The sequence below is a fragment of the Manihot esculenta genome, chromosome 2 (assembly GCF_001659605.2).
Source record: "Manihot esculenta cultivar AM560-2 chromosome 2, M.esculenta_v8, whole genome shotgun sequence".
Taxonomy (NCBI): domain Eukaryota; kingdom Viridiplantae; phylum Streptophyta; class Magnoliopsida; order Malpighiales; family Euphorbiaceae; genus Manihot; species Manihot esculenta.
In genome coordinates, this window is record NC_035162.2 from 2,156,469 (window position 1) to 2,177,842 (window position 21,374).

A 21,374-nucleotide genomic window follows, 5' to 3' on the forward strand; every position below is an offset into this window, starting at 1 on the left:
AAAGCATTTTATAATAGTTGTCTTTATGGATTACTCCTGTTGTAGTTTATATGTAGTCTTGTATTGTTTATTCTTTTTACACGCATGCAGAGACTTCACGAAATGGAGGATGTCTTCTATGCCTTTTGTCTCTCTATGTTCCATATTCTTGCTTGCGGTATAGCAGAAAGGCAAGCACTGAAAACAGATTTACTAAATTATATTTTAAACTTATAAATTTCGCTCGAAGCTAATTAATACATTATAATTTTGAATAGAAATATATCCTATAATTTCAATTTGATAAAAAAATAATAAGTCCACCTCCTATTTTCATTGGCATAAACTTTTTTTCTAATAATTTTTACAATTCTTTATTATTATTATAGACTAAATGATACGAGAATTTTCATTCTAATCCATCTGTACGGCCGGAAAATTTTACTCCTACATGAAGAAAAAATTATTATCTCCGGTACTTTTTGCTAGAATTCTCAAGTTACCAGTATTTTTTGCTAGAGGAGACAAGGGAAGCGTTATTCCCTGATGCAGCAGTTACATATTCGCTCTGAATTCTGTAAAATGGACAAATGGGGGCAAATGGGAAACGGATTACTATTATTATGCGAAGCGCAAATCCAAGTCAATCAACACCAAAATATTCTTAAAACACATTGACATTACATCATGAAAACAAGTCCTCGCAACACATTCGACATTAAATCAGAGACTTTGCCATTTCCAAACTGGCCAAAAAGTTTAATCCTTGCCGTTTCCAAACCAAGGTGCTTATTAGAAAGCTACTGAAGACTGTTTCCATCCTCCAAAGCTTTCCTCCTCCGCCTCGTGACCATGGTTACAGTTTTCCTAGAATGAGGAACAAGAAACAACACCCATTGTCATTACTGCTTGGAAAAACTAGAAGAAACAAGATTTATCTGTCCAATCCAATGCTTGTCCAACAGGATATGAACCAACAAGAGGTGACTAACATGCTTTGCTAACTGGAACGAAGCAATTGCCAACTCAAGCATCTTCAACTTCATCTTTCCCATATGCTAAGGTAGAAATATAGTGATTAGTAATTACCTGAGGGGTGAAGGTGAGGCCCACTCTAATCTCTCCCTTGTACTCTTGATCTTTGATGACATTGTATGCCGTTGGTGGGAGTTTTCCTTCCATAAACAATGGCTCAAGTGGAATGCTGCATATGTGTCAGAATCCAAATCCCGGATGTTATTTGTTGTTTTCTATAGAAAATTCAACCAAAATTTTTAAAGATCCTTTATTATTATTATTATAGATAGGGAACTTGCACTCACGTTGCTTTTCCAACAAAATCATCTGCAGTACCAAAATCACTGTCCAAGATTTTCAATGTGAGTTCTGTGACACCATCTGTTATCGTAAATACGAAATTCTCATTCCATTCTGGTTCACTCCCTTTCCCTGTAGGTTTTTATTTTGTCAATATTGCACAAATAGTAGATAATTTATTTGTGCATCAGAATGTTTAAGGGGAAGATTATGATCTCCGGCACTGGGTACAAAACTCTCCAACACTTGCAAAGCTAATAGCATACATATTAAAGGCATAGTTTTGCCAACAACAAAGCAAATATTAACATATTACTTGAACTTTTCTAATCTAATCTGATCAGTAAATATTAGAAAATGTAACTAGGGATTCAGAGCGATTAGAGACATAACTACCTGAAGCAACACTGCTTTTCTGCTCCTGGCTACGACAAGTGAGGACGACATAAGGGTCCATGTTATCTGCTCATATGAATTTTAACCTCATCAAACACCAATCCAGAATTATCAATATTATGAGGAGTAAGAAAATACCACAAACACCTAAACAACATGCCGCTGGTAGACCACACCGATTGATTCAGATAGAAGGAAGATCGTTAATGTGAACAAAATTATAGATCAAGATCAGCGCACAAATTGGTAGATCAAATATCTACTAACATCTCTCAAATGTGGACACAACTGATCTCATTACCCACATCATTTGAAAATCAACAAACAAATGAACTTGATGGAGATATATATAGACTTACTGAGAAAATCGGTGTTTTCAAGACCCTTAGCACCAACAAGAAGGACTTCAAGAGTTCCGTGAGGCATATTTGGACCACAATTGAGAGAGATGGATCCCAAAGAAATGCCTTAAAATTTAGAGGAACTGAGGTAAAGATGAGAATTTTATTGGATCTCGCTTTTGGGTATCTTATAAAAGTAAAAAAGAAGAGTAATGATCAACGAGGAGGAGAACAATGTTTATTATTTATAGGGCAATTTGTGGTTTAAATATTTTTATTTGAAGTTTCCAAGACAAGGAAATAGCCTACTAGCTAAAAAAAATGGCAGAAATGTTTTTTATTCATCATATCAACGGTCAAAAGGAAATTTATAACATGTCAATTGCTTCTCCCTCTCATCTTCTCTCCGACCAGTTTCTTATTGTGAGTTCTTTTTTTTTTCCAAATCATGTAAAATCTGTGAAATCGAATGATTTTTTTTTTTATCAAATACAAAAGATGTGTGAATGGAAAGATAATTGGGCTGAAGCCCATTAAAAGTCAGAAGAAGGCTTGAAACATACTAAGTCCAAATATATAAATCAGCCCAGGCCTATATGCAGAACCCCCAAAACTGTAACCAAGTAAGAAGATTATGGAGCTTCTCTACCGTGCCATCTGAGCAGCTTCAGCTATCAGGGACCAAACTTGGGAATAACAGCTCCATCTCAGAGAACCATAACCACTTGTAATCTCAAATCGATCCAACCATCAAATCTAAAAAAGAATTATAAATCCAGCCAAGTAAGACAGAGTTGTGAAGCCTTTCTTTCAACCGCATCGAAGGGGAGAAGAGAACCAAAAGCCACCGACAATCAACAGCCGTGTGAGAGAGGAGTGATTGAGGGTTACTATTTACTGCTACGCTTGATATCGACCTTAAGAGATAGCTTCCTTATTTTGATAGAATGACAAAAAAATCTAATAATCCCAAATCATTATAAATAAAAGAGAGAGTAGGAATTCATGGACAAAATGTAACCCTGTAATTGGTTCCACCAGGAGCAGTAAACGTGCTGGATTCATCATCCAACGGATAACTATAAGCATCAGGGCATCTATCCTTCAAAAACTTGGAGAAATTGGTTGGACCACAGCTCCCCGACCTATCAGTGCAACAATATTCATTGGTTTTAAATACAGTGCAAGGATTGTTGCAACCCCCGGCAACCTGCAACTCATCTGGGCACTGTCCATTAATGTCAGCGGCACATCGAATTCCCCGACATCCGTAGGTGGTGGGACTGAAGTCCATTGGGATGTTAAACCCATCAACAAGAGATATGTCAAGAAAGTCCAAGTCGTCGAACTGATTGAGTGCGTATTCAGCCAGCGTATTTGGCGGAGAACCGAAGTCTTGGCATTGTAGGGTCTTGTTACAATCGCCAGTCTCACATTTGCCGAATCCATTGCCATCAAAAATGCAATTAGTTCGACCCCATATTCGACCCGAGGTGGTGCCTGATGGTACGTTTAATGTCCATCTCTGGCCCGAGTCCAGACGTTTTCCACCACCAGGTATAGCTGCAGCCCAAACTGTGTAGCTACATCGGTTCACTACTTCAAAAGTGGCTGCATGGATTGTGGTAGAAAAGAGGGTAAGAGAAATGAGAATGATGAGATTCATCGTTTCAGCTAGCAAATTTTTCTGTGGCTAGAAATGGTTAAGGTTTTGATAAATGACTTTGTCGTGTAAAATGGGTTTTACTTCTTCTACGCATTCCATTTTCTAGCAAGACGCCTGACTTCTGAGTTTACTTTGAAAATAATAGTAATAACAATAATAAATTAAGGCTCACAGGAATTCTTATGTATTTTTTATTTAAATTGAATATATTTTAAATATATATAGCATTTATAATTTTATGTATTAAATTTATATAGACTCAAGTTACATTTGATTTTTCCTTAAATGCGAAGAAAAAACTAGGAATGGTGGTGAGGAAAATTCTACACGATTTATCATTACGCAGCAGCGGTATTGAAGGACTATAACAAGGAGAAATGTCCACCTTAGGTAGGATTAATTTTCTTGTCACTTTCAGATTAAAAATGTTTTCTTTTTTCCCTTAATACTGTCCATTAATGTCAGCGGAGCATCGGATTCCCCGGCATCTACCGGTGCTGGGCCTAAAGTCCATTGGAATGTTAAACCCATCAACAAGAGATATGTCCAGATAGTCCAAGTTGTTGGGCTGATTGAGTGCATATTCAGCCAAGGTATTTGGCGGAGAACCCCATCCTCGGCATTCTAGGACTCTATTACAATCGCCAGTCGCACATTGGCCCTGTCCATTGCCATCAAAATTGCAATTAGTTCGACCCCATACTCGAGCCATGGTGGTGCCTTGCTTTAGAGCACTTGGCCTCTTAATATGGAGCGACTTTCCTTGCTTCTATAGGGAGGAGGAGCTATGATCCTCTTGTGCATATTTAAGTTTGTTTAATTTTTTGGTAAATTTGATGCTAAATAGAGAGGGTGTGTTTTGATAATGTTCTTGTTGGTTTTATTCTTGCAAGTTCAGAGGAAGTGATCAAAGAGTTTCTCTAAGGAGAATAGCATTTTAGGGTCTATAAGTGGAGCCATTGCTGCTCGCTGGCTTCAAGACATCGCCAAGAGCCCTTTTTCTCTTATATTTCTCTGTTTTTCATCTACATGTGGGGGTTGTTGAGCCACGGTAGCTGTACAAGATTCTTTGGCAGTGGATGGCTGAGTTTTCGTTGTTGGGAATCTGACAAACTCTCATCTTTACAATGTTGCAATGAAAATATTACCACCATCGTTTTTTAGCAATTCAATCTCTCTTAGATTTGGGGAATCTTTTCGCTATTGACCTTCCTAATGGCTGCTGCTCCTCGTTAGGTTTCTTTGATTTTAACAATATAATATTAATTTAATATAGTTTTATTGGAAAATAATATAAAGTAGAGATATTTTTATTATATAATTAATTTTTTTAAATATAAATCGCAATATTCTATTTAAAAAATAAATCAAATCGGACAAGTTTTTTATTTATTTTTTCCGTGCATATCATGCGAGATTCATGTTCGGTTTTTAAGGGCGGACGTTTTTTTTTTTTTTTTAATTTTTGTCTAAATAGTAAATTTTTTTAAAATTTTAATTTTTGTCTAAATAGTAAATTTTTTTAAATCGTTATAGATTATAGGAAGTAAATATATTAATATAAAAAATAAATATATTAATATAGAAAGTAAATATTGATAGATAAATTAGTTGTTAATCTTAGAAATTATATAATTATACACTTGATTTTTCTTTTTATTTAGATATCGTCTTTTATATATGAATAAGTTGTAATCTTTATTATGAAATACAACAACAAAATATTATCTTTACACATGGTGTCAGAGTCAAGTTCTTAGATATTTATTTTTTTCTTTCTCGTCAAGTTTTAAATTTTTGGAGACTCAGAACTGCTGTTCTTTTGTATTATCTATCTAAAATAATATTTGTCTCTCACCGTTCACTTAAAAAGAATGTCAAAGTCGTTTTGCAGTTTTCTTATCAGATTTGTAGTTCGTGTGCCGTTTGGGTGTTGGATGGTGGCATTTTTTTTATACTATTCATTTGCGTTACCCATAAAGAGTAACTTTTGGAAATTTAGGACTCTATTTATTTGGATTATCCATAAAAGAGTAATATTTGAAGACTTAGTACTCGATTCTTTTGAGTTACCCATAAAATGGGTAACATTTGGAGACTTAGAATTCTGGGTTGACCCATAAAGGGTAACATTTGGAGACTTTGGGTTCTATTCATTTGGTTACTCATAAAGAGTAACATTTGGAGACTTAAAACTCTATTCATTTGGGTTATCTATAAAGGGTAATATTTGGAAATTTAGGATTCTATTCATTTGATTATTCATAAAGGGTAATATTTGAAAATTTAGGGCTATGTTCATTTGGATTATCCATAAAGGGTAAAATTTGGAGATTTAAGACTCGGTTCATTTGAGTTATCCATAAAAAGGTAACATTTAGAGACTTAGGACTCTGAGTTACTTATAAAGGGTAATATTTGAAGATTTAGAACTCTATTCATTTGGATTATGGTAACATTTGGAGAATTAGGACTCTGAGTTCTGTTTATCAGGTATTATTCATATGAATTATTCATCGGGTACTTTTCATGGATTTGAAATTCGTTTGTGAACTTAATTTTTCTTCCTGTTTAGATACAGTTTTTTATATATAAATAGATTGTAATCTTTATTATGAAATACAATAATAAAATATTATTTTTCTGCATAAATTAACACTAATTATTAAAATACAACCTATTATACACCTAAATATAAAAATAATTATAGTAATTAATATAAATATTTACCAGACAAAACATTGTATGCGAATTCACTGATGATTAAAAATAATTTTATTTGTTATTAATAATATTTTAAATTTTATTGATTATTGTTTAAATTTTTATAAATCATAAAACTATTTTCATTGTGTTAAAAGTAAGTTTGTTATTTTATAAAATTTATAGTCTAGTCGCAAAATACAGAGACACCCAAGGATAAAGAGGATGACTTTTGATATTTTTTTTTTACCATTTATGATTAAATTTATATTTAAATATTATAATTTTTATTTTAATTTAAAATTTTAATTAATAAATGTAATATTAAATAATATAAAAATACAAATATATATTTTATGTTTGGCTTCGTTATATATAAGTATATTACAGACTAATAATTTCTGATTCAAAAGACAATTGAGCTAAAACTCATTCAAACATATTAAACGAAAAATTATTAAAGTCCAAATATATAAAACAAAACAAGCACACCTTGAGTATCAGCAGCCATCAAGGACCAAACTTAGGGGATCTTTAGCAGCCAAACAAATATCAATCAACTCCACCTCAGACAGAGACTTAACCTTGGAAATAACCATAACCAATCTCGAATCTCCATTCAATCAAACTACCACATCCAAAAGGAAAACAAAAATTTTATTTCAGAAGAGAAAAACTTCACCAACAATGCTCCAAAAGGCTAACAACTATACTGGAAGACATAAATCTCCCCCTCAAAATCACTTTCTCAATTTCTGTAGATGCGATCGAGCCAAAAAGGACAAAATAATCAAGCCTTTCCAACGCCATGAACCAAGGAGATAACCACAGTAGAAAAACAAGCCTTCTCGTGGATTTTGCTCTCTCTATCAAAAACATGCAAGATCTAGAAATTTACCCTGTAACCAAAAAAGAAATAAGCAATATAGACAAACAAAAGTAAATATGTATATCTTGATGAGTGAGATTGACTTAAAGTAAAGTAGATAGACCTTGAGCTAAATTGATAATGGATCTGTGCATGTGAGCGGTGGATCTAGCCAATGCCTCCTATGCATGGTCTTTTTTTTTTTGAAAAATATTACCCAAAATAAAATTTTATTGAGATGATGATTTTTTATCCTTATCAATTAGACTTTATATATTGTGTAGTTTGCTTCCTTGTTTTGATAGAATGATATTAAAGAATCTAATAATGCTATGAGAGGTATATCTTCATTTTCATAAAATCTGAACCCCTTCAAATCATTATAAATTAACCATCTCATCTTAACCAGAAAAGAAAGAGTAGGAATTCAGGGACAGAATGTAACCCTGTAATTGGTTCCACCACACCAGGAGCAGTAAACATGCTGGATTCGTCATCCTGAGGATAACTATAAGCATCTCATCTTACCCAGAAAAGAAAGAGTAGGAAGTCAGGGACAGAATGTAACCCTGTAATTGGTTCCACCAGGAGCAGTAAACAAGCTGGATTCGTCATCCTGAGGATAACTATAAGCATCAGGGCACAACTCCTTGAAGAACTTGGTGAAATAGTTGGCATTACAATATTTACTAGTCTTATATATAGTACAAGCATTGTTGCAACCCCCAGGGGATCGCCACTCATCTGGGCACTGTCCATTAATGTCAGCGGCACATCGAATTCCCCTACATCCGTAGGTGCTCGGACTGAAGTCCATTGGGATGTTAAACCCATCAACAAGAGATATGTCAAGAAGGTCCAAGTCGTCGATCTGATTGAGTGCGTATTCAGCCAGAGTATTTGGAGCAGAACCGAAGCCTTGGCATTGTAGGGTCTTGTTACAATCGCCAGTCTCACATTTGCCGAGTCCATTGCCATCAAAACTGCAATTAGTTCGACCCCATATTCGACCCGTGGTGGTGCCTGATGGTACGTTTATTGTCCATATTTGGCCCGAGTCCAGACGTTTTCCACCACCAGGTATAGCTGCAGCCCAAACTGTGTAGCTACATCGGTTCACTACTTCAAAAGTGGCTGCATGGATTGTGGTAGAAAAGAGGGTAAGAGAAATGAGAATGATGAGATTCATCATTTCAGCTAGCAAATTTTTCTGTGGTTAGAAATGGTTAAGGTTTTGATAAATGACTTTGTCGTGTAAAATGGGTTTTACTTCTTCTACGCGTTCCATTTTCTAGCAAGACTCCTGACTTCTGAGTTTACTTTGAAAATAATAGTAATAACAATAATAAATTAAGCCTCACAGGAATTCTTTATGTATTTTTTTATTTAAATTGAATATATTTTAAATATATATAGCATTTATAATTTTATGTATTAAATTTATATAGACTCAAGTTACATTTGATTTTTCCTTAAATGCGAAGAAAAAACTTGGAATGGTGGTGTGGAAAATTCTACACGATTTATCATTACGCAGCAGCGGTATTGAAGGACTATAACAAGGAGAAATGTCCACCTTAGGTAGGATTAATTTTCTTGTCACTTTCAGATTAAAAATGTTTTCTTTTTTTCCCTTAATACTGTCCATTAATGTCAGCGGAGCATCGGATTCCCCGGCATCTACCGGTGCTGGGGCTAAAGTCCATTGGAATGTTAAACCCATCAACAAGAGATATGTCAAGATAGTCCAAGTTGTTGGGCTGATTGAGTGCATATTCAGCCAAGGTATTTGGCGGAGAACCCCATCCTCGGCATTCTAGGACTCTATTACAATCGCCAGTCGCACATTGGCCCTGTCCATTGCCATCAAAATTGCAATTAGTTCGACCCCATACTCGAGCCATGGTGGTGCCTTGCTTTAGAGCACTTGGCCTCTTAATATGGAGCGACTTTCCTTGCTTCTATAGGGAGGAGGAGCTATGATCCTCTTGTGCATATTTAAGTTTGTTTAATTTTTTGGTAAATTTGATGCTAAATAGAGAGGGTGTGTTTTGATAATGTTCTTGTTGGTTTTATTCTGGCAAGTTCAGAGGAAGTGATCAAAGAGTTTCTCTAAGGAGAATAGCATTTTAGGGTCTATAAGTGGAGCCATTGCTGCTCGCTGGCTTCAAGACATCGCCAAGAGCCCTTTTTCTCTTATATTTCTCTGTTTTTCATCTACATGTGGGGGGTTGTTGAGCCACGGTAGCTGTACAAGATTCTTTGGCAGTGGATGGCTGAGTTTTCGTTGTTGGGAATCTGACAAACTCTCATCTTTACAATGTTGCAATGAAAATATTACCACCATCGTTTTTTAGCAATTCAATCTCTCTTAGATTTGGGGAATCTTTTCGCTATTGACCTTCCTAATGGCTGCTGCTCCTCGTTAGGTTTCTTTGATTTTAACAATATAATATTAATTTAATATAGTTTTATTGGAAAATAATATAAAGTAGAGATATTTTTATTATATAATTAATTTTTTTAAATATAAATCGCAATATTCTATTTAAAAAATAAATCAAATAGGACAATTTTTTTATTTATTTTTTCCGTGCATATCATGCGAGATTCATGTTCGGTTTTTAAGGGCGGATGTTTTTTTTTTTTAATTTTTGTCTAAATAGTAAATTTTTTTAAATTGATATAGATTATAGGAAGTAAATATATTAATATAGAAAATAAATATATTAATATAGGAAGTAAATATTGATAGATGGGTTAGTTGTTTAATTTTAAGGATCGTATAATTATAGACTTGATTTTTATTTCAATTTAGATACCGCCTTGTATATATAAATAGGTTGTAATCTTTTTTATGAAATACAATAACAAAATATTTTCTTTTCACATTGTATCAGAGTCAGGTTCGTAGAGATTTATTTTTTTCTCTCTCGTCAAGTTTTAAATTTTTGGAGATTCAGGACTCCTATTTTTTTGTATTATGCATTTAGAATAATATTTGTCTCTCACCGTTCACTTAAAGAGGATGCCAAAATCGCTTTGCAGTTTCTTTGTTAGATTTGTGATTCGTGTGCCGTTTAGGTGTTAGATGGAGGCATTTTTTTGATACTATTCATTTGGGTTATCCATAAAGAATAACTTTTGGATACTTAGACCTATGTTTATTTGGGTTACCTATAAAAATGTAACATTTGGAGACTTAGAACTCTATTCATTTGGGTTACTCATAAAGAGTAACATTTGGAGATTTAGACCTCTGTTCATTTGGTTACTCATAAAGAGTAACATTTAGAAATTTAGAACTATATTTATTTGGGTTATCTATAAAGGGTAACATTTGTAAATTTAGACTCTGTTCATTTGGTTATTCATAAAGAGTAACATTTGAAGACTTAATATTCTGTTCATTTGGGTTATTCATAAAGGGTAACATTTGGAGACTTAGGATTCTGTTGGGTTATCCACAAGGTAATATTTGGAGATTTAGTGCTCTATTCATTTGGATTATCCATAAAGGTTAATATTTGGAGACTTAGGGTTCTGTTTATTTGGATTACTCGTAAAGGGTAACATTTGGAGATTTAGGACTTTGTTTATTTGGGTTATCCATAAAGGGTAACATTTGGATAATACTCTGTTCATTTGGGTTATTCATAAAGTGGAGACTTAGGATTCTGTTGGGTTATCCACAAGGTAACATTTGGAAGTTTAGTACTCTATTCATTTGGATTATCCGGTAATATTTGGAGATTTAGGGTTCTATTTATTTGGGTTACTCGTAAAGGGTAATATTTGGAGATTTAGGACTCTGTTTATTTGGGTTATCCATAAAGGGTAACATTTGGAGATTTAGGATTCTGTTCATCAGGTATTGTTCACGGGAATTATTCATCGGGTACTGTTCATGAGTACTATTCATCGGATACTATTCACCGAATACTATTCACAAGTACTATTCACGAATTCGAAATTTTATTCACAGTAAGGTGATTAGTCTTATTAATCATTCTGAATTTGTTAAATAATTAATGGAGTATTTGGAATTTTTATATTCTGGCAAAGGGAATATTTCTCGTATTTATGATGTGTGCAAGGCGTTTTACCAAGTTGAGAAAATGTGGTCTCCTATTTTAGTGCTGAACCTGAATGTCGAGTCATGGTAAAAATCGTTTGTGAAGTTTTGTGAGTACGTCAACTATTGAAATAAGTTGGATTCACAAATTCGGTGTCTACTAAATTGTATGGGACGAGTTGATTATATATGTAACAAGTTGGGCATGATTAATATTTATACTCCAACTTGAGGGAAGTGTTATAGATTATAGCAAGTAAATATATTAATATAGGAAGTAAATATTGATAGATGGGTTAGTTGTTTAATCTTAGAGATTGTATAATCATAAACTTGATTTTTATTCCTATTTAAATACCGTTTTTTATATATAAATAGGTCATAATCTTTCTACATAAATTAATATTAATTATTAAAATATAACCTATTATACACCTAAATATAAAAATAATTATAGTAATTAATATAAATATTTACCAGACAAAACATTGTATGTGAATTCCCTGATGATTAAAAATAATTTTATTTGTTATTAATAATATTTTAAATTTTATTGATTATTGTTTAAATTTTTATAAATCATAAAACTATTTTCATTGTGTTAAAAGTAAGTTTGTTATTTTTTTTTTTTATTCAAGTAAGTTTGTTATTTTATAAAATTTATAGTAATACCCGGCTAGACTCCGGTATCGGAATTCCTACCGTCCGGTAGAATCTCGGATGTCGGAGATTTCTAGAAGGGTAAAATCATGTTTTCACAAAATGTTTTAATGTATTTTATGATTTTAAGTAAGAAAGAATTGAGTTTTTGCTTAAGAGGGCTTTGGAGACTTTTCCAGGTTCGGCCGCCGAACGTGGGATAGTTTAGGGGGCCAAGTTAGACGTCCGAAAGATGCTAAGGTTCGGCCGCCGAACCTCATGTTCGGCCGCCGAACTTGCATGAGTTTTGAAGGCACGTTAGGCCGCCGAAAGGTGGTAGGGCCAGCCCTATAAAGGGACCCCAGGGCCGAAACGGGCAAGCTTTTCCCCTGTTTTCGGCCAGGGTGAGTTCTCCACCGTCCCTCATCGTTTTTGAACTTCTTCCTTTGAGTTTTCATGATTTTCTTACGAGTTTTCACTTGGTTTTGAAGATCTCGAGTTTAGATCGAAGTTGTGAAGCTTGGAGACCCAAGGAACGAGATTTCTCAAATCTCCAAGTTAGGTCACGCTATCTCTCGATCTTCAAGAGGTAAGAGTCGATCTCGAGCTCATTCTATGTTTTAAACAAGTTTTAAGAGGTTTTATGGGGTAGAGATGCATGATTAAGTTAGATGTTGAGTTTAGGAGTTAATGTGATGCTTATGTGCAATGTGGGTTGTATATGTATATTTGATGTGTTTTGGTTGGGGTTTAGGATAGTTTGAGGCCCCTAAATGCTTGTTGGTATGAGTATGCATGTTTTGGTTGAGTTGATTGCGTGATTGAAAGGTTTGGGAGGCTTTTGTGCATGTTGGGACCAAGTTTCTACCCTTTGGAAGAAACCAGGTTCGGCAGCCGAAAGGACTTTCGGCCGCCGAACCTGCCTGTGGAGGCCAACTTTTGGCTGCCGAACCCTGCCCCCGAAAGTGGACTTTCGGCTTTGGAGGGGAGTTTCGGCCGCCGAACATACATGAGTTTTGTCTCTGGAAGGGACTTTCGGCAGCCGAAGGTGCCGCCGAAAGTCACTGAGTTTCGGCTCTGGAGGGACTTTCGGCCGCCGAACCTGCCGCCGAAAGTGCCCTGTTCAGCCTTCCTTTGCATGATTTCTATGATTGTTTTAAGGTGTTTTAGAGAGTTTTTGGGGAGTATTTCAGAGTTATGTTCATGTATGTTTGGTCCCTCATTTGAGTCCACCTGTGTAGGTTCGGACCCGAGTAACCGAGAACTCCAGCAGTGAGTTAGCTGCTTCAGTGTCTTGTCAGAGCTAGCTTGAGGTGAGTGGAATAAACTCTTACGTTTTAAAGCAAATGAAAATAAATTTTGAGCATGTTCATGCATCACGAATGCCATGTGATATTATAGGGTGTTTGCATTAGAATTCATTAATATGTTGCATTGCATAATTTGATGATGATGCAGTCCAGACGTTTTCCACCACCAGGTATAGCTGCAGCCCAAACTGTGTAGCTACATCGGTTCACTACTTCAAAAGTGGCTGCATGGATTGTGGTAGAAAAGAGGGTAAGAGAAATGAGAATGATGAGATTCATCATTTCAGCTACCAAATGTTTATGTGGTTTGTCGGTGCTATATTAGAAATGGTTTTGTCGTGTAAAATGGGTTTTACCTTTTCTCGAGAGACTGCCAATATTTCTACGCACGATAATGGGAAAGCATTAACTTTTCCATTTTCCATTAATTAAGAGGCAAAGCTTCTGACTTCTGAGTTTACTTAATTTTAATTTAATTAAAAATCATGTATTCTGTTGAAAATAAGAAATTTATTCTATTTAGTCTTTCTATTGAATCGTAAGTTATAAATATAACACATTGAAATCATTAGAGCCAAAGAAGTAATGGACTGCCATAAGAAAACAACATTTTATTAATAACATCATTAATATATATATCCTTGTGATAAGTTACAACATCTGTAAATTGTTATAAACATGGAATTTTACTGGGCTTACGATAGAAGCTCTTGATCTCTTATTCTACATTACTATAAACTATATCATCTTCCCATGGAAGAAAGAGTAGGACCTCATGGACAAAATGTAACCTTGTAATTGGTTCCACTAGGACAAGTGAACGTGCTGGTTTTGTCATCCTGAGGATAACTATAAGCATCAGGGCACCTATCCTTGAAGAATTTGGACAAATCGGTTGCACTACAGCTCCCAGGCCCATTAGTGCAACAATATTCATTGGTCTTGTATACAGTACAAGGATTGTTGCAACCCCCAGGAGCTCGCAACTGATTTGGACACTCCTCATTAATTTTAGCGGAGCATCGGATTCCCCGGCATCTACCGGTGGTGGGGCTAAAGTCGATTGGAATGTTAAACCCATCAACAAGAGATATGTCGAGATAGTCCAAGTTGTTGGCCTGATTGAGTGCATATTCAGCCAAGGTATTTGGTGGAGAACCCCATCCTCGGCAATCTAGGACTCTATTACAATCGCCAGTCTCACAGTGGCCCTGTCCATTGCCATCAAAATTGCAATTAGTTCGACCCCATACTCGAGCCATGGTGGTGCCTGGTGCTACATCAAATGTCCAGGTTTGTCCTGAATCCAAACGGCGCCCACCACCAGGTGAGGCTGCAGCCCAAACTGTGTAGGGACATTGGTTAACCACTTCAAAAGTGGCTGCATGAATTGTTGTAATAAAGAGCGCAAGGGAAAGGAGAATGGTAGGAAGAGTATTGATGAGACTCATCATTTCAAATTTTAAGTGTTTTTGTAGTTTGTTGGTGCTACAATAGAAATGGTTAAGGTATTTATAGACGGGCTTGTCGTGTAAAATGGGTTTCTAGTTAGAATTTTCTTCAAGAGATTGCCAAAATCTCTGTGCACAGTAATGAAAAAAATAATAATAATAATAACTTAATTGAGAGGAAAGACTTCTGACTTTGAGGCCTTAACTTGGTATTCTTCCTTAGACTTCTGACTTTGAGGCCTTAACTTGGTATTCTTCCTTAGATGGGAAGGATGTACCGAGGGACAATTTTCCAATTAATATCGGATTTCATATCACACTTTAACAATATGCTGATATTTTTTATTAAAAAAATTATTCTAATAAAAATTATCAAGTATTTAATAATGTGTTTAAATGTCAAAACCTAATTTTTTTTAATGATACTTCATAAAAGTGTTATTTATTATTGTTTAAGTATATATATATAGGAAAATTATTGGATTTTTGCCAATTTAGGGATAGAAGGTTTTTAATTTGTAAATTTAGAGTTGAAAAAAAAATATTTGTGGATTTGAAATTGGGGTGCTCGGTGACACCCGAAAAAATTGTTTGGCGTCTATTTAACAGGCGCCAGGATCTGGCGCCACTCTAATCGGCGCCAGATAATTTCTTTTTCTTTTTTTTTTAAATTGTGGCCTGGCGCCATGATTTAATTTTTTTATTTTTTAATTATTAATATATTATAATAAAATATTTATATTATATTAATTTAAATATATTATATTTTTATAATAATAAATTTTTTTATAATTTTAATATTGTAATATTTAATAGATTTTATTAGTAATTTTTAAATAAAAAATTACTGATATTATATAATTTTAAAGTTTAATTTTATTATAATTAGATGTATAATAATTTGATTGTGATTGGATATATAAAAATAATTTATCATATAATATATATTTATATAGTGATAAATTTTGTTATTATTTTAATAAATTAATATATTAATACTATGATTAAATAGTATGAGTAATCTTGTATATGTTTAATCACATGATAATATTATTTAATAACTCTCCAAAATATTAAGACAAGTTAAAAATAGTTATTATATTTTATAAAATATTTTTAATATATAAGAGTTTAATAATAAAAGACTGCACATAAAAAATATTTATAATATAATATTATCGTATATAATATTACTTTATTAAATTTTTTATAGTATATATTTATTCAATAATAAATTTTTTTATTAATTTAATAGATTAATACAATAATTCTGTAATTAAATAGTATCGGTAATTTCATACATATTTAATGTTATTTTATAACTCTGCAAAATACTAAAATCATTTATAAATATTTATTATATTTTATAAAAATATTTTTAATATATAAAAATATTATAAAAGTTAATAATAAAGAAATGCACATAAAAATATTTAGAATTATAATATTATTCTGCTATTAAATTTATACAAAATTATTTAATTGAATTAATTACTTAATTTATTTATTTTTTTAATAAATTATATACAATTTATATAAAATATTTAAAATTATTATATTATCTTGCTATTAAAATATTTAATTAAATTTATTATTTTTGATAAATTATAAATAATTAAGTGATCACATATAACATTTAATCACAACATAATTTTATTCTATAATTCTAAATAACTGTCTAATAAAAAGTAAATTTAATTTTTATAATTTTAAATATTCATATTAATTAGTTTATTTATTTATTTATTATTAATTATTTAAATTACAGTATAATTTTATTTTATAATTTTATATAAAAGTGCAATAAAAAATAAATTTATTTTTTATAATTTTAAATATTTATATTAATTAATTAATTTTTATTAATTATTTAATTTAATACTCCTATATATATTTAATTATTAAATTAATATAATATAAATATTTTATTATAATATATTATAATTAAAAAATTAAATTATGGCCTCGGACCACTTTAAATGGCGTCAGGCCACAATTTTAAAAAAAAAAAAGGTCTGGCACTGTTTAAAGTGGCGCCAGATACTGGCACTTAAACAGGCGCTAAGCAATCTTTTCGAGTGCCACCTGACACCCCAGTCCCAAATCCACAAATATTTTTCTTTTAACCCCAAATCCACGTATTAAAAGCCTCCCCTTCCTAAATTGGTAAAAAGCCCAAAATTATTTTATATATATTGATATTGAAATGAATTATTTTAATGTTATTTTTTTAGTATTATTTTATAAAACTTATCAAGTACTTCAAAAAATGTTGTTAAAGCTTAAGTTTATTATAGTGATTCTAAATTTATTTCTTATAATACTAGCATGAATCTAGATTTCAAAAATATTTTTTAATATTATTTCATAATTATATCAATGCAGTAAATAACATCAAAATAATATATTCAAATATTAATTAAAATAAAATAATTTATATATAATATTATACAGAATAGTATTATATATCAGTGTGAAAGTGTTGTTAAAAATTTTAAATTATATGGATATATTTATGTCACTAGATAAGTGCTGATAATTTTCTTTAATAGTTTATTTTAATTTTTTAATAACATATAAGACATGTTGTTAAAACGTTAAACTGTTATAGTGAATTAAAGTAATTATTTTTCTAGGTAAGATTTTATTTAGAAAAATTGGGACTATAAGTGACAAAAAGATTATATTTTTGAAAATTTACTACTTTAAATGCTAAAAGTCCACTTAAAACTAATTAGTTTGAAATTTTTATACTTAAAATATGTTTAATTTATATTTAATAAAATTTTAATTTTCTTTTAATGGATCAATCTTTATGACCGCCAGACATGGATATTTAAGTTATGATTGAGTTTACGTTGAAAAAAATCAAAATTCAATACGTAAGCCCGTTTCCAATACGCATCTTAGGACTCGCTTGGATGGGTCGAACAAGGCAGGGCTCATGCCCATATATAGAAGGTCCAGTCCAAGCGATTTGATGGATCGCAGGGCAATAGACTTTTGAACATCCGAGATCGTATCTATATGGTGCTGAGAAAAATTAAATTGTTGTTTGACAATGAAAAAAGATATTATCTGTACGTTTAGATGCATGACGACGGTTACATGTCATTAGGAAAAGAATAAAAAAATGAAGGTATGAGTCAATGAGACCAAACTTAGAAAAATATAAGTTTTGATTCTACCGTATTGGATTTTAGAACATCAGATTTAAAAATGTATTCTTAATTAAAAAATTTAACAATAATATCATATTATGATGTGTTGATATAATATGATTCAACTTGATTTTATTGCTATATCGCAATATATTTTAATTGATTGCTTCAAATAGAAAAGAAAAGATTGTGCATGGAATTGCTATAACAATTTGGTATTCTTCGGTTAGACAAGGGAGGCACGAGTTGTATCGTAAGCGGTTAACTTAGCATATATGACTACTTTTATTATATGTGAATCTACTCGGTTGTGACTTCTAATACTTTTTATGGAATACAGTATAATTTATCATGAAGTATTTGAATTACAGTGGCCATTATATTAGTTATATCCTCTCGTTTTCAATATATATTTTTTCGCTATGTTCTAGACAAGTCGATCAGCTTACAAAATGTGGTAACTAAGTTTAGACTCCAAAAGTTACTAACATTAGATCGGCAATTATATCATTTACCGAAATTACTAAACTTGTTGAAAAAGTTTGCTGGCTGCTACGCAATCTTCTTTTACAGGTCAAAAAATATATATATAATGTTCAGTTTTTTCTTTTTCTAGGCAGACGTATAGCTTTTGCGAGAATCTTTAAGTGTTTTCTCTAACTCATTTTTTAAAATAATTTTTTTATAAAAAAACAAAGGAAAGCTTTTATTTTTTTTAATAAGATTACGTAAAGAACAGATCAATAAAATAAAAATGATATTTTTTTAAATTGGGAGATAATTTATTATTGATGATCAAATTAGAAAAAGACGTTCGTAAAATTCACTTCTCCAAGGCATTTATTGAAGATCAAATATTACAAACATTTGCACAATACTGCATGTGCTAAAGAAGCCAGACATATTGAGCTCACTTATTACTAAATTATAGTATTGCTATAAAATACTTCCATCAATTACTCCACTTTGCTTCAAGGGCAGAATATAACCTTGTAGTTAGTTCCAGTAGGGCAAGTAAACAAACTTGTAGGATCATCCTTAGGGTAACTATAAGCATCTGGGCACCTATCCTTGAAATATTTTGAGAAATTTGTAGGACCACAGTTGCCAGAATTGCAACAATGCTCCTCAGTCTTAAACACAGGGCATGGACCATTGCACCCTCCAGGGACCTTCAATTCATTAGGACACTGTCCGATAATATCTGCAGTGCATTTGATAACTCTGCTGCAGCTTCCTGAAGCTGAACTAAACTCCATAGGAACATTGAACCCATCAATCACAGAGATATCGATAAAATCTTGGCGTTCAAACTGGTCGAGTGCGTATTCGGCTAAGGTGTTAGGAGCTGCACCATAGCCTTGGCAAACTAGAAGTCCATTGCAATCACCAGTCTCGCACTTACCTTTCCCAGAAGCATCAAATTGACAATTGGTACGAGCCCAGATGCGTGCTTGAGTAGTGCCAGGATTAGCAGTAATGGTCCATGTCTCACCGGTTTTGAGCTCCCTGCCACCGCCAGGAGAGGCAGCTCCCCAGACTGTGTAAGGGCATTTATTGGTTATGTCAAATGTGGCTGCATGGGCAAAGGTGAAGTAATAAAGGGCCGCAACAAGGAAGAAGGAAATGTTAAACGAGCTCATTTTGGGCAGTGAGATTGTGTTGAGTTGAGTGGTGGTGGTAATGAGGGAGTGTGAAGAGATATATATATAGCCGTTGGTGATGGCTTTTGAGTTTAGTTTGATAATATGTGATTGCGTGAAGCAGTTTGGTTACTAGGAAAATATGATAGAAAATGATGATTTTGGTTTGGCTTGACTTTGATCGAATACTAGTCCACAGACGGAGTTGTACATCCCACGTAGCCCCGATCCATCCAGATTCAAGGAATTCAGAGTTGAATTTTTTTGTTTTAGTGTATTTATCTTTTAAGAAATTTGTATTTAGATAAATATTATTTAGTAAATAGTACATACGTTGATTTAATTACAAACAATTTAATTATTTTTTATATTCCATATATTGTAAAAAAAATATATATTTCAAAAACACTAAATGCTTATATATATATATTAATTGGATATTTCTTAAAAAAAAAAAAGAAAGTCTTATATGTACTGAATTTTATAATGTCTTGGATAGAAATTTGAGTGACAAGTGTAGCAATTGCACCAATATGGAGTAACGAATTAGCTCATAGGTGGAATTTAAAGGAAGCGATAAGGCCAATTCTTGTATACATGTGTGATTTCTAGTCTTAACTTAGTAGCTCCATTAATATCAAATATATATATATATGATGAAAGAATTTTTTTTTTTTTTTTACAGATGCCATTTAAAAATAAAAATTTATAAAATGAATAAAATAGTATCAAAAATTTATCCGAGATTTTTTATAAAAATTTTCTGACATTTAAATTAGTTTTTAATAATAAAAAATGTAAAAATAAAAAAATAAAAAAGAAAAAATAAAGTATAAGCCAAAGAAAAAGCCATAACCCGTCTCTACAAGAAAAAACCCTAATAAAAGGGAAAGAAATTTGCAGAGAAAAAACCCTAATAAAGGGAAAAGAAACTCACAGGTTTAATATAATGATAAGTGGATTTGAGTAAATATGATAAATTTCAATCTCATTTAAAAAGAAAAACTCTTTTATCAAGTTCCGAAAATTAAAAAAAAAAAACTCTGTATTAAATACTCTAACAAAATGTGAAAATATATTTTAATATATTTTGAAGTGGTGGCATTTTTTAATTAAATATTTTTATATATTATCAATGTATAATTAACTATATTCATTTTTATTAATATTTACAAAATACGAAACTTTGTTAAAATAAAAATTAGTAATATATATATATATATTTTGATTACATTAATATTCATTTTCTTTTACTATGTTAACTCTGAGACGATAAGATTAAACTTGAATTTACTTATTTTTTAGCTATCAAATTAAAATAAAGTTTTATTAATTTAAAGAGATCTCAATTTTATAGATTTTTATATTTATAGTCTAAATTTTTAATTTTACTTTAAAAAGTTCTAATTTTTAAATTTATTATAATTATAGTAATTTTTTAAATTAATTTTGATCATATTTAAATTAGTTCACATGATGTGTCATGTGTTATTATTTTTACCATATAAATAATTTAAATTAAATTTTGATTAAAATCTTAAACTCCTAATTACCTTTTATTTAAGTATAAAAAAATTAAATATTTTAATTATATAATTTAAAATTTTTATATAATTAATAGTTTAGAATTTTAATTAAGGTTTAATTTCAATTAATTAAATTAATAATGTAATAAAAATAATAATGTATAACATATATAATTATATATAAGTTAATTTAAATTTGACTAAAATTAATTTAAAAAATTATTACATTAGTGTTTTTATTTAAAATTAAAATTTTAGATTATAAATGTAACAAATCACAAAATTTGTTATTTTTTTAG

General features: G+C 31.6%; 5 protein-coding genes across 7 annotated transcripts; all 5 read right to left on the reverse strand.

The window, feature by feature from the left end:
• Positions 1-570: 570 nt before the first annotated feature.
• On the reverse strand, positions 571-2,403 carry LOC110607423 (elicitor-responsive protein 3). 3 transcript variants are annotated; one of them, XM_021746527.2, is made up of 5 exons: positions 2,052-2,403; positions 1,693-1,758; positions 1,302-1,428; positions 1,069-1,183; positions 571-846 (listed from the first exon to the last, which is right to left on the reverse strand). In XM_021746527.2, exons 1-5 carry the CDS (start codon positions 2,116-2,118, stop codon positions 772-774), a joined length of 450 nt encoding a protein of 149 aa, XP_021602219.1. In that variant the 5' UTR covers positions 2,119-2,403; the 3' UTR covers positions 571-771. The 3 variants fall into 3 exon arrangements, with proteins under 3 accessions (XP_021602219.1, XP_021602223.1, XP_021602230.1); XM_021746531.2 differs by lacking the exon at positions 2,052-2,403 and adding an exon at positions 1,840-2,014; XM_021746538.2 differs by lacking the exon at positions 2,052-2,403 and adding an exon at positions 1,831-2,014.
• A 139-nt stretch (positions 2,404-2,542) lies between these two features.
• On the reverse strand, positions 2,543-8,603 carry LOC110609455 (pathogenesis-related protein R major form). The gene is made up of 2 exons (XM_043953917.1): positions 7,829-8,603; positions 2,543-3,644 (listed from the first exon to the last, which is right to left on the reverse strand). The coding sequence occupies exons 1-2, from the start codon at positions 8,460-8,462 to the stop codon at positions 3,037-3,039; spliced, it is 1,242 nt and encodes a 413-aa protein (XP_043809852.1). The 5' UTR covers positions 8,463-8,603; the 3' UTR covers positions 2,543-3,036.
• Positions 8,604-8,904: 301 nt separating this feature from the next.
• LOC122723143 (osmotin-like protein OSM34) lies at positions 8,905-13,584 on the reverse strand. The gene is made up of 2 exons (XM_043954441.1): positions 13,450-13,584; positions 8,905-9,182 (listed from the first exon to the last, which is right to left on the reverse strand). Exons 1-2 carry the CDS (start codon positions 13,574-13,576, stop codon positions 8,905-8,907), a joined length of 405 nt encoding a protein of 134 aa, XP_043810376.1. The 5' UTR covers positions 13,577-13,584.
• Positions 13,585-13,877: 293 nt separating this feature from the next.
• Positions 13,878-14,772, reverse strand: LOC122722393 (thaumatin-like protein 1). The gene has a single exon (XM_043953083.1). The coding sequence runs from the start codon at positions 14,746-14,748 to the stop codon at positions 14,068-14,070; it is 681 nt and encodes a 226-aa protein (XP_043809018.1). The 5' UTR covers positions 14,749-14,772; the 3' UTR covers positions 13,878-14,067.
• Positions 14,773-18,719: 3,947 nt separating this feature from the next.
• LOC110606753 (thaumatin-like protein) lies at positions 18,720-19,592 on the reverse strand. The gene has a single exon (XM_021745731.2). The coding sequence runs from the start codon at positions 19,547-19,549 to the stop codon at positions 18,878-18,880; it is 672 nt and encodes a 223-aa protein (XP_021601423.2). The 5' UTR covers positions 19,550-19,592; the 3' UTR covers positions 18,720-18,877.
• Between the last annotated feature and the right edge of the window lie 1,782 nt (positions 19,593-21,374).

What these genes read in the sequence shown, in the direction of transcription:
- LOC110607423 (XM_021746527.2), bottom strand. Translation starts at nt 2,118, where the DNA reads ATGCCTCACGGAACTCTTGAAGTCCTTCTTGTTGGTGCTAAGGGTCTT. An exon ending in TGAAAACACCGATTTTCTCA is followed by an intron (nt 1,759 to 2,051) that starts GTAAGTCTATAT and finishes TCATATGAGCAG; the next exon opens with ATAACATGGACCCTTATGTC. An exon ending in GATTTTGTTGGAAAAGCAAC is followed by an intron (nt 1,184 to 1,301) that starts GTGAGTGCAAGT and finishes ACACATATGCAG; the next exon opens with CATTCCACTTGAGCCATTGT.
- LOC110609455 (XM_043953917.1), bottom strand. Translation starts at nt 8,462, where the DNA reads ATGATGAATCTCATCATTCTCATTTCTCTTACCCTCTTTTCTACCACA. An exon ending in CAATTACAGGGTTACATTCT is followed by an intron (nt 3,645 to 7,828) that starts GTCCCTGACTTC and finishes CAATCCATGCAG; the next exon opens with CCACTTTTGAAGTAGTGAAC.
- LOC122723143 (XM_043954441.1), bottom strand. Translation starts at nt 13,576, where the DNA reads ATGATGAATCTCATCATTCTCATTTCTCTTACCCTCTTTTCTACCACA. An exon ending in TATACCTGGTGGTGGAAAAC is followed by an intron (nt 9,183 to 13,449) that starts GTCTGGACTGCA and finishes CTCTAAAGCAAG; the next exon opens with GCACCACCATGGCTCGAGTA.
- LOC122722393 (XM_043953083.1), bottom strand. Translation starts at nt 14,748, where the DNA reads ATGATGAGTCTCATCAATACTCTTCCTACCATTCTCCTTTCCCTTGCG.
- LOC110606753 (XM_021745731.2), bottom strand. Translation starts at nt 19,549, where the DNA reads ATGAGCTCGTTTAACATTTCCTTCTTCCTTGTTGCGGCCCTTTATTAC.